At 39.4% G+C, this 11,590-nt stretch overlaps 1 protein-coding gene across 1 annotated transcript; it reads left to right on the top strand.

Annotated features, from left to right (window-relative positions):
• The first annotated feature begins 22 nt into the window (after positions 1–22).
• Positions 23–8,428, top strand: LOC104078292 (AT-rich interactive domain-containing protein 4B-like). The gene is made up of 4 exons (XM_009579864.1): positions 23–129; positions 2,847–3,062; positions 5,399–5,545; positions 6,597–8,428. The coding sequence occupies exons 2-4, from the start codon at positions 2,927–2,929 to the stop codon at positions 6,725–6,727; spliced, it is 414 nt and encodes a 137-aa protein (XP_009578159.1). The 5' UTR covers positions 23–129; positions 2,847–2,926; the 3' UTR covers positions 6,728–8,428.
• The last annotated feature ends 3,162 nt before the right edge of the window (positions 8,429–11,590 follow it).

The raw sequence follows: 11,590 nt of genomic DNA, 5'->3' as shown, positions 1-11,590 counted from the left end.
CCCCCCTCCCCATTATAGTCTGTACAGGCCAAAAAAGACTTAAAGATGCTCAGGGAGGAGGCAGCTCCTCAAAAAAGCAGAAAAGAAGCCACAAAACATCTGTGAACAACAAAAAGAAGAGTAAAACTAGTAAGTACAGCAGCTCAGTGTGAAATGAAATGTGTGAAAGTACAGTGTCATTTGTTTGAATGATTGTAGGAGATGTAGTCTGGAAATAAAAAATGTATTAGCACAAAATGTTCTCATCAGGGAATTCTTAATACTGTTTAAATGAAGAAACTACTCTTGCTGAAATGCCAAAATGTTTTTAAATGTCTTGTGTTATTTCTGGGCCTATTTCTAAGAGGTCCTTAATACCGTGTAATTCAGGAAGACTAAGAAGAGTGAGTATTTCACACTTAGTACAATTGGGACCAGAATCTCTGTGGCATGATAGCTGCAGGTTTTAGAGGGGACCTTGATGGAATTATACTTTGTATTTTCTGCAAGATGAGTTTTTAGAGGTTAATAGCTCTTCCAGTAGCAAATCTGAGAATAATTCCAGAAAAATATAGGCTCTATTTTCTTCCTTTATCATCTGTTACATCTTCAGTAAATAATGCAGCTTTTGCAGCTTTTTTGTAGAAGCTAATTGGAATAGAAACCACAGTACTGGGGAAGAGAAGCTTAATAAAAGCAGAGGTGTATTAGAGAGACATATGCACATGTGTTCAGGAGACGGCAAGATCAATTACTGCCTCATCTCACTGTTAATAAAAAATACCAGGGAACAGTCAGCTGGAGAGTGAAGCCAGGAGGATAGCTGTAAAAAACGCAGTTAAAGCAAGGATAGAAAGCATATGCTATACCTTTTTTCCCTCTCCCCCCCGCCCCTTCTTTCTTTTAAAAGCTTTTACTAAAAGTCTATACTTCCTGGTCTGGTATTTGCTTTCACCTCACCCGTCCTTCGTGTTCATTGATCTCCTCTTCACATTCTCTCATCCTTTTTCATTCCATTTCACTAATCTCCTCCTTCCATAATCCTTATTCCTTCCCTCACCCCAGGAATTAAAGTAACAAAACAAACTGAATTTGCAGAACTAATACACTATTTTTAGCCTTGGCATTGTTCCCTTTTATTTGGTGAATTTATCCCTTTTTCTCAATCTATGTCTTCGTCAGGATGCAAGCACTTCAAAGCTAGAATTGTTTCTTGTACTGTGTACAGTCCTTGGTGTGTATGCACTTTTTATGTTAGAGCTGTATGTAATAAGGGCAATAAATAGATAAAATGTGGAGTCAGTTGTGAGTAAAAAATGCTTTTTGCAAAATTCAAGTGTACCAGTTAAAGCTGCTTTTGTAGCAGCTTCAACTCTTGCCTTTGCATTAAGCCAGTAGAGAACGGCAACTCTGCAGCCAGCTGAGTTCTTTCATACCAAGTGTATCTTGGTGTTCGGTTTCTCCAGTGTAGATCACCAAATCATAAACACCAGAACCTAGAGAGACTTTCAGGGTTCATTTTGTCAACACCTAGGGCAGGTACAACTGAGGCATAAATTTCTCTTGATAAATATTAATTGAATGCGTTTTTAAAAACCACTCTAATGTTGGGGATTTTGCAGCTTCCCTAGGCATTTTATTCCAGTGCTTCACTAGACTTCTGCTGAATTAAAATCTCTTGCTCTTGCTTCCACCCCAGTTTCATTTTTGTAACGCTAAACAAGCTTCATCCTTTCAATCATTACTCATAAATCATGTCTTTTAGACAGATTGTTTTGTTACTCCTCTTTGGGTGGTTTGATTAGAAAACTGCCTTCAGTTCAGCCTGTTGCTTTATAGTTATCTCAGTGTTATTTCAGTGTTTTGGGTCAGCTGAAGATAGTTTCTCTGCAATTAAAGAATTTGATCATCATGTCTGAGGATTTTTGTAGATAATGTCATGCAAATTCAGATTATTGCTAGTCATTTTAGCACAGAAAATCTAAAATAAAGGTGACATAAGGCTAAGAAAAAGGCCAATTGTTTACACTCATTTCTGCTACACATGTCCTAGGGGTACAGTGAAAAGCTTGTCTGTAACTAGTACCTTTAAAACAGGATACAGGTTTGTATATATCGAATGCTGTATTAGGAATTAATATTAAAGATAAACAGGAGATAGGACATAACAATCAGTCTTGCTAACTGTTTTAGAAAAAGTATAGTCCCATAAGCAGAAATACATGGATAATTTTTGCACCTGCATTGACACATGGACTGCCTCTTTGCCTTATTTTCTAATGTAGGCAATTTATTTATGGATATGGTTCTAAAGCAACAAGTGTGATGCTGTCTTGAACCGTTCAGAGCGTAGAGTGCACCTTTCCTATATGGACCTTGAACAGTTGGATTGTATTCAGGAATCTCCTTGCAAGAAGTGTGACCCTACCCTACCCCCTTATGTTCTTGCACACACGCTTTCAGCAATATCTGTATTCAGGGTGGATTGTGGAGCCACAGTCTGGTACTTCTATCCACTCTCTTTCTCTCTTTCATTTCCACAAGTCCACATAATAGCTATGAATATACCTGCAAAGCAACTAAATGGACCGTGTTTCCAGTGCAAGGTTTCCCTTTCACAGCATGCCAGAATTAGAGGGGCCCCCTTATATACCTGTTCGGTGGTCCTGTCTTTAGGCACTAGTGATGCAAAGAAGTGCGTGCTAAGCTTCTGTACCAGGATGGATTATATCATTTTAAAGTAAAAGGATTTTTGTCAAATAAACTCCTGTTACATGAAAATCAGCACAGGGGTAGCTTCTGATCAGCTTTGGTTTGGGTAGGAAGGTTGCTTTGTTTTGTAACACTGTATCTTCTTGTTTCCTCAGCAAACAGCAGTGACAGTGAAGAACTATCTGCTGGTGAAAGTGTGTCCAAGTCTCAGTCAGCAAAATCGGTTTCTACTGGCATGAAATCTCACCAAACCAAATCACCCGCAAGAACACAATCTCCAGGAAAATGTGGGAAAAATGGAGAGAAGGAGTCTGATCTCAAAGAACAGAATAATCGTTTGCCCAAAGTTTACAAATGGAGTTTTCAAATGTGTAAGTATTTTCTTCAAAATATGCCTAGTGTGGTCTTGCAGTATAGTATAAGAAGGCTTTTTGAATTTTGTGTGTTTTGGTTTTTTCCCCTAAAATTATTCCATCCTCAGTTTTCTTAATTTTGTGATAAATCCTGATTTTTAAAAAAAAATAAATTTTTTTTTTTGCAATTGCAGTGCAGGAAACTGCCTATATCGCACTCTTCCAATACTGTTTTTAGATATGGCTTCTGTGCTGACTTGCTGTTCTTGCCATCCTGTGCAGACCTGTCATTCTGGCATGAACATTATCCACTGTATGTGCTTCTTGTGTTGATATTTTCTTGCTGGTTTACTCCTCATTTTCTAGTTATTGTTCAGACAGTTACATGATTGATCTGTAACGTTTTCCCTTTCCATTTTGCCTTAGTGAACCAGGACATGTTTACTATTTCTAGTAATAAGAACTTTCAGTGTGTTTGTGTTGGTCAGCTACGGGTACATGTATAGCTAGGGGTGAGCAGTGTTGAAAGGACCATAGATTTGCCTATCTGAAAAACAGTTTAGTAGCTTATTAATGCCTCGATATTAATGCAACTTCTTAATTGCCTCTGTGTGCGTGCATGCTATTGCAGCATTACTTGCAGTGGGGAGAAAAGAGAAGTAAGATAAAATATTAGGTGATTAAAGCCTTCTTCCTCAATATAACAATAAGCAAACAATTGAAAATAATTACTTAAAAACAAAAACTTGCTATTTTTAGCCCTCTCTCTTACAGCGTCTGGGTGTTTAATTGTCTAGTCGGCAATAAATTGTTGTCCTTAGTACTGACCATGGATGTATAGCATTGCATGAGTTGCTTTCTCTTTGCTTTTAAAGGTCAAATTGAAACTGTGTGGTGTGACTGATTTAAATTACTTCTTAAAGTAAACCATAGTATCTCATTCAGTACTCACAGATGATCTTAGTGTACGTCAAGTTTCTGAAGTTCTCAGAGCATTTTGCTCTGTGCTTTTCTGTGCTCTGTCCCAGCCTGTGTGAAGACTGCTGTTCCTCATGTAAAGCGGGAATAGGAAAGAGCTGGCACAGCACATTGTGCAGACACATCTGATGAAATTCCTTTTTTTTTTTTTTTTTTTTTTTTTGCAAGCAGTGTTCTTTTATGCCCAGAGAATTCTCCACTTAGCCAGCTGTTTCTGTGGTGAAAGAACCTGACCCTGCGTTTTTTTTCTCTTCAGCTCTGAATCTCAGTGTTACTCTACTTTGAAAGTATTTTTCTCCTAGTACTTCATCACAGTCAAGTTACGTTCTGCTGCTCTTCAGGACTCTAATGTAATAGGTCTTTATTGTCACTTAACCGGCCTGCTGAGATTCATTGGGCAGATTTCCTGTGCAACACATTGAAAGAGCTTTTGCTCCTTCCTTTCTTTCTACCTTGGCTACATTGCACGTGCTAAATTTGCTTGGCAGAAGTTGGACTTTGGAGTGCTGTTTAACACATCTCCTGCTGTTGCAGAGGTCTAAGATACTTGCAATGTCTCTGAGCTTTCCTCATCTTCCCACGGCCCAATATAGTTGTGGCTTTTGGTTCTTTGGTGCTACCTTCATTATAGTTTGATGAATTGCATTCTGTGCCCCCCAGTAGTTTAAATGATTCTTAAATGTCTTCGAATAGAGTATCTCCAGTGTGGCTTACCTGTGGCTGAAAGGGACTGAACAGAGATGGCTCCTCCTGCCTGTGCCCCCCACAGCTGTGTGCCATGCTGTGGTGAGCTACCAGCTGGAAACAGCCGGAGGGACAGCTCCTGTGCTGGCCGTGTCCATTAACATCCCTGTGTGGGATGCCAGCGAGGAGTCCTGTATAGTTATACCTTATGGCCCATATGCCATGGACTCGGTTAGAACCACCCCATAGCTATTCAGATTCCTGTTGTAACCTGCTTCTTTTGTAACAGCCAGGACAAGTTGGGCAAGACTGGCCTTCCTGATGTATTAGGCCAAACTGAGCTCTAGCAAGGACTCAAAACAACAGGCTCAAAGCTAGTTTTGGCTCCTATGTTTTCACCAGTTGTCTTAATGTTTTCCTCTTTTCCTTCCTATGGGGAGGGGAATGCATGCATTTCCTTCCTCTCCCACTTCCTTAAAAAAAAAAAAGTGTATCTACGGTGGTATCTTTTAAAAAATAATAAAAAATGAACAAAGTTTGTGATAATAAACAGCAGCTGCTGTTGCTGTGGTTTTTGGCTTTGCTGTCTGCTACCTCAAAGCACATCACTAAGATTTGAGTACTTCACTGAAATTCAGAAGTTTTTGGAAATGCTGCAATACAATAATTGACAGAGATTGTTTAACTTGCAGCTGACTTGGAAAATTTGACTAGCGCCGAGCGCATAACGGTTCTCCAAGAAAAATTGCAAGAAATCAGGAAACATTACCTGTCCTTGAAATCTGAGGTGGCTTCCATTGACCGAAGAAGAAAGCGTTTAAAGAAAAAAGAGCGGGAAAGTAAGTGCTGGGAACTAAATTCTACTTTTAGAGGGTTAAATTGCATGTCATTTATTAAGGTGTTAACAAGAATTGGATAATTTTTAGGGAGATGTGTGCCATTAGGAGTGTGGTTTTGTTTGTTTTTTTAAAAACACTGTATACAGTTATGATCTTTAGAAGGTATGGTTCAGCTATCCAGTGACCATGTAAGGGGAGAAACATTAAAAAGGCATGCAATCTATATAATTCTGTTTAGGCAGAAATTACTTTATACAGAAAAAAAAAAATACAGAAACATAAACTTTTCTAAGCAGTGAACAAAGTATGTAAGATTATTAATAGCTTAGAATTTTTCTTCAAGTTAACAATAATTTACTAGAGTATTGCTTCTATGTCTAGTTAGTGTCTTGCCCTTAGGATAAATGATTTATTTTATGAGTTTAAGGGAGACCATCAATTAATCTCTCATTTCCCTGAAGCTGCTTTACCTATTGCTGTAGGCAATGTTCTAGTGTGCCTGCTTCTAGCAGCATTAAAAGGATTTTTTCTCCATGTCTTGTTTATGTGCACATTTAAGAGTTCACTGAGTATAAGAAGAAAGACTGAAATGCTACGTGTAGTAAGATTTTATGGCTGCAACCATCACACGGGAACTGCAGTAGCTGCTTGGTTGCTGGAGCAGGGTGTATGTGCAGATTCTGTGCTGGGACAAGGCCCTGCCTGTGCTGGTTCCCACAGGAAAGAAAGGGAACAGTTGACTGTGCTTGCGGGTCAGGAACGAGCTCTGGCATCCTCTGGCTGGGCCCTTGATCTGGGCGGTTGATGAAGCAGGGCTGCAGGGGGCAATGCCATGCTGTCTTGCACTTGGCCGAAGCTGTCTTGCACTTGGCCGAAGCTGTCTCTCCGAGTATTTCCCACAAAAACTAGGGAATGGAGGCTTTTTTCTTTTTAATTACTAGGCATTAGTTGCTGGAGTCAGTATATACCAATGCTTGTTGTTGAATGGGAAAACATTTTTATTGCTTAATTTATAGATTTTTATAACCTGTGTTCTCCTCTTCCTGTGCAGGTGCTGCTACTACATCATCTTCCTCCTCATCACCTTCCTCTAGTTCCATTACAGCTGCAGTTATGTTAACTTTAGCAGAACCGTCTATGTCAAGTTCATCACAGAACGGAATGTCAGTTGAGTGCAGGTGACAGCAGGACTTGCCAAAGCACTTTGCACTTAATGGCTGCTGAGGGCCACTCTTTTTTTTTTTTTTTTTTTTTTTTATACTGCACAGTGGCACAAAATTCAGACAAGCACTATTTTGTATTTAAAGTTGTTTCTTGACAAGCTAACTTTGCACTTAAGTGCACTTTTATGAAGAAAAAGTACAACAAACTGCTTTTCCTCAAGCAATAATTGTTTCCAACTTGTCTGGGAATTGTAAGTCTAGTGACCCGAAGGCCTTCCACTGTGGCAAATGGAGGCTGTTCACTGCCTGTAGAGACAGTACAATAAGCATATAGTTGTTGGATTGATCTAAATAGATGTGGTAAGGCTTACTGTATTCCCTGGTATTTTGTTAAAGCTGGAACATTTGATATTTTTCCATTTATTTATGACAAATATTGAACCTATTTTCATTTGTACAAGCTAATTGTTTTTTAACTGCTAAGTCACCTTATAGTGGCTTTAATTGTATACGTCAAGCACATGTATTCAATTCAAAACCTGCAGTTAGTAGGATGTTTGACATCAGTCCTGATAACCAAATACGAGGATTCCTTTACAAAAAAAAAAAAAAAAAAAGACTGACTAATGTTTACAGGTTTGAATTAGGCTTAAATAAGTTACTCTGGGTTTTAAGAACCCATTAATTGGAATTAAACTACTGTACTTTGCCATTTTTCTATAAAACAGTATTTTTTTTTTTAATTTTGATAAAATACATTATGAAAAAGGAAGAAAATGGCTAACAAACTGTATTAAATCTTAATGTATAAAGATTGTATTTAGCCAGTTTAAAGTGTATATTTATTCATAATGGATTATAACAGTTATATTTTTGTGTTTTCTTGTAAATGTTTCTTTTCCCTTAAAGCAACAAATATTTCATTTGTAATGCTTATTTTATTACGAGCTTCAAGGAGAGGACTTCAAGACGGATTAAAGTGTGAGGTTATAATTTGTGGTTGCTGATATGAACACTGCCACAAAAGGGTAGTTGTTTTTAAAATAAATAGCTAGCTGAGTGGTAGACATTTAATTTTTTAAATGCCTTGTACAAATTCCAAAACCAACTTCAAACTGTTTTCACTTGTATTGATTTTATGTTGTATGGATCCCAAGCGCTCTCCTGTTAATTATATACCTTTGTAAGACATTTGTATATTGCGGAAGTGTTCATTCAAGCTATTTAATACCTGGCACTGTTAATACACAGTACTTTATTGTACAGATTGTTTTACTGTTTTAATTGTAGTTCTGTGTACTTCTTTTGCCTGGGGAAATAGGGGCTGGCATGTTTTTCTTTGTTTTCTGGCAATACAACATGTAAGAATTCAGAGCATTTTGTTTGTAGATGCTAGAGTGTCAGAATCCTTTACATATGACTTTTCTAAGAAAAGCATTTTCAGTCTTCGTAGTGTGTGCTTAAGGTTAACTGATTTTATTGAAAATGGTTTCAAAGTATTCAGAATTGTACAGGACTGTAAAAATTTGTTGACAAACATTGAAGGAAAAGCTTATAGAAAAAAGCTATAAAATATATATTAGGTTCTGCAGAAAATGGAGAATTATGTAATATATTGTACAAATGTAAGCAAAGGCCTCTGAAATAAAATGCCATAGTTTGTGAATCCCTGATTTTGTTTCTAACAGTTTAATTAAGCAACCATAGTGTTTTCATTAAAATGACATCAAGCTGCAGAATCAGTTTAGCAAATGATCTTTGATATGGTGTAATAGGCACATAAAGATAAGCAGGTACATTGGCCTAATTTTCCTCTTAGCGATTAATTCAAATTCATCCTCTTTTTCAGCAGAATGGGAGAGCTTGGCCCATTGACATCATTAAGGCAGCACCGGTTGAGATAAAGATGAATTTTGATTCACGTTAATTCAGGTAGTTTGAAAATGTAAAAGCGAGCTCCTGAAGATATTTGCTGACTTCTAGTATCAACTGCCTCAAGTTCAGATTCAGTGGAAGTGAAACTGGAATAAAACTTATAGTGTTATCTGCTTACATCATGTCTGGCTGTAGTTCAGTTGACCAAAATACTGTTACACCTGCAAAATGGTAGATTATGGATGAGACTGATAAATAACAAACGATGATAAGCTTTGGAAACATGGACTGTGGTAACAATTACCAGGGATCTGAGACTGACTGAGGAGTAATTTTAGTAATTTCAGTGCGGCTATTCAGAGAATATTTACATATGTTTAAGTTTAGCAGAATTGGAGTCGGAATAGTTCAGTTCTGCCTTTCAGTCTCAGTAGGCGTAACTGGTATTGATTTAACTGGGAACTACATCTGAACAAGCAAGAGCAAATTCAGCTCTACCCTCACTACTAGTTCTTGATCAGCTCTCAGTGCCAGCATTTTTGCTTTGATGTGACAGTTGTTGACTCTCATGTTCTATGAGAGGATTTGTTTGTTTACTTGTTTGAAACAGGGATCATTAGTCATCTCCCCACTCTGAAACTGAGTTTTTGCATAAATAGGATTTTTGCTCTTCTTTAATACAGAGATTATTTAATTTTTGTTGTACTTCTCATGCAGTTTAATGACTAGTCAAAAATCTGTTCTGGATGTTTTATATTGCACCTCTCTGAAGTGTGTCAGTAAATGGTACTCTCCAGGTTCATGTTACTTGTGTCCCAGAGGTTGCAAAGGAAGGTACCTTTGGCAAGCTGTTAGCCAGGCAGTTTTATCCCATGTTCTAGCAAGTCAAATCTGAGCTTCTTTCCAGGTCGTAACACAGCTTTAAACGTGGGTGTGCTCCCTGCTTGGCATGCATGCTGTGCTTACAGCTGAGAAAGTTTCCCAGTAGCAGTGATTGCTAGGCTGTGCCCATACTCTTGAGTGCCTGCTTGGACCATGACCTGAAAGGCAAAGTGAGACAAACTACCGCTTCTTTAAAATCCTTTACACCTTGTCTGAGCGACAGAATCAGTTTTGTGTGTCTCATGTTTGATCATGTTGAGAATAGCTGAGAGTGTAGACTGTCCACATATGCTGAGAGAAAGCACACCTTGCTTGAAGGCTGTCCATGTTGCTCCTGACTCCCTTTATTTACAGTCTCCACCGATGCTTGTACGTACTTGTTACTGTGTAGTTTCCATCATGCCATGAAATTTTCCTGTTGCCACAGGGTTCAAACTCGCTCTCTGGCAGAGTTCCTGGAGGCTGTATGCCTTTTGCTGAGCTTCAGCAATTCCGAGTCTCTGAAGAATCAGCCAGCTGAACTCTTGTCCAATGTAATTTCAGTTGTATTTTGATGGTTCAGCCTGTTCTGCCCCACCTGTGTCACGTACAAAACTGCTCTGTTGTGTGAAGGTAGATTGGAAAAGCCAAATAAAAGTAGTCCAGAAGCCATCTGCCAGTTTTTAAGAATTTGTGTGTTCTCTTGGGCTGACCCCATCCATGAGGGTCCCTGCCTTTCCCAGCATCCAGAAGGCCAGACACGGGATGCCTGGTGCATGTGTCAAGACTAACGCTCTACCTTTATTCTGTAGCTGGATTACTTGTTTTGCCTTCAGTGAGACATTGGTGCCAACAAAACTGCTTAGGCTGGCAGTTCAAAAAGCGCGTAAAATGTTACAACAGAAGAGCTGTTGGTATTTGCTTCAGCCTTTAAGTGCCTGGTAATTTTCTACACCTTTCCAATTATTATGACATCCTCTAGCACTTAAAATTACATGCTGGACAGGCAGGTCTAAAAGGAAATCCCAATTAGGTGCCTAATTTCAGAGAGTTAGTAACAGATCAAACTTCGTTACTTATCAGCTGCACTGTGGCCTGGGTTGGAAACCAATCTGTTTCAGAATTAACAAAAAAGGGTCTTTTCCAGTTGGATCAGTTATCCAGTCCTATCCATGTAGCTGCAGCAGCAAGATGATCCAGTGCACTTACCTCTGCTGGCTACAGAGCGAAGCTGGGGAGAAGAGGAATGACTGGTTCCTTGTTTCCTGTCCCCCAGGCTATAGTCCTCAAATGCCCTGAGAAGTACTGGGTTTCAGGGATTTTTCATCAGAAAAACCCTTACATGCTTTAAAAGCCTGCTGCGGATCCCAGGTACAGATGAAACAATCCAGTCTTTCAGCAGCCGCGCTGCCCGAGCGTGAGGCAGCCTGGCACAGACCAGACTTCTTGGTTTCCATTTAATCTGCACCCAAGGACAACGAGAAATGCTTTAAAAGCCTGCTGCGGATCCCAGGTACAGATGAAACAATCCAGTCTTTCAGCAGCCGCGCTGCCCGAGCGTGAGGCAGCCTGGCACAGACCAGACTTCTGCACCCAAGGTCAACGAGAACATCTTGCACAGACTTTAAGTGGGGGTTTGGGGGGGTTGTGGGGTTGGTTTTTTTTGTTTGGTTGGTTTTTTAAAACTTCATCTTGGATGTGGGCTGGATAGCAATCGCAAAGATGTACTCAGATGAAAAAGAAAGGATGCTCTAAGTACAACACAGGGCAAAGAAAGTTTTTCTCGCTTAAGACAACAGCAACTTGTTTTTTTAATCCCTTGTGGCACTCTGAACCACTTAAGTGATTTTAAGTAGAAACAGCTTGAGAAGACAGAAGTAACTCTGTAATTTCCCTCTCCCTTCCCCGATGGAGCTGAGCACAGCGGGCTTGGAGCTGACGGTCTTGGAAAATAAACGAAAGGACGTATCACATGACTTTTTCTCCCCAAAAGGAGTGCACCAGCCATAGCTAACATATGTTTTCATATTGCTCCCACGCCCGCAGAAAACCGAGCAAAACCGGCACAGGCGCTGCACTGGAACGTCGAGGCTGACAAAAGCTTACAGCCGCGGATCCGGCCGGGGCGATGCCGGAGCCGGGCCCC

Source organism: Fulmarus glacialis, unplaced genomic scaffold (genome assembly GCF_000690835.1).
Source record: "Fulmarus glacialis isolate BGI_N327 unplaced genomic scaffold, ASM69083v1 scaffold28426, whole genome shotgun sequence".
NCBI lineage: Eukaryota > Metazoa > Chordata > Aves > Procellariiformes > Procellariidae > Fulmarus > Fulmarus glacialis.
This window is presented reverse-complemented; position numbering and strand designations above follow the sequence as displayed.

What these genes read in the sequence shown, in the direction of transcription:
- LOC104078292 (XM_009579864.1), top strand. Translation starts at nt 2,927, where the DNA reads ATGAAATCTCACCAAACCAAATCACCCGCAAGAACACAATCTCCAGGA. An exon ending in CAAATGGAGTTTTCAAATGT is followed by an intron (nt 3,063 to 5,398) that starts GTAAGTATTTTC and finishes TTTAACTTGCAG; the next exon opens with CTGACTTGGAAAATTTGACT. An exon ending in AAAGAAAAAAGAGCGGGAAA is followed by an intron (nt 5,546 to 6,596) that starts GTAAGTGCTGGG and finishes CTTCCTGTGCAG; the next exon opens with GTGCTGCTACTACATCATCT.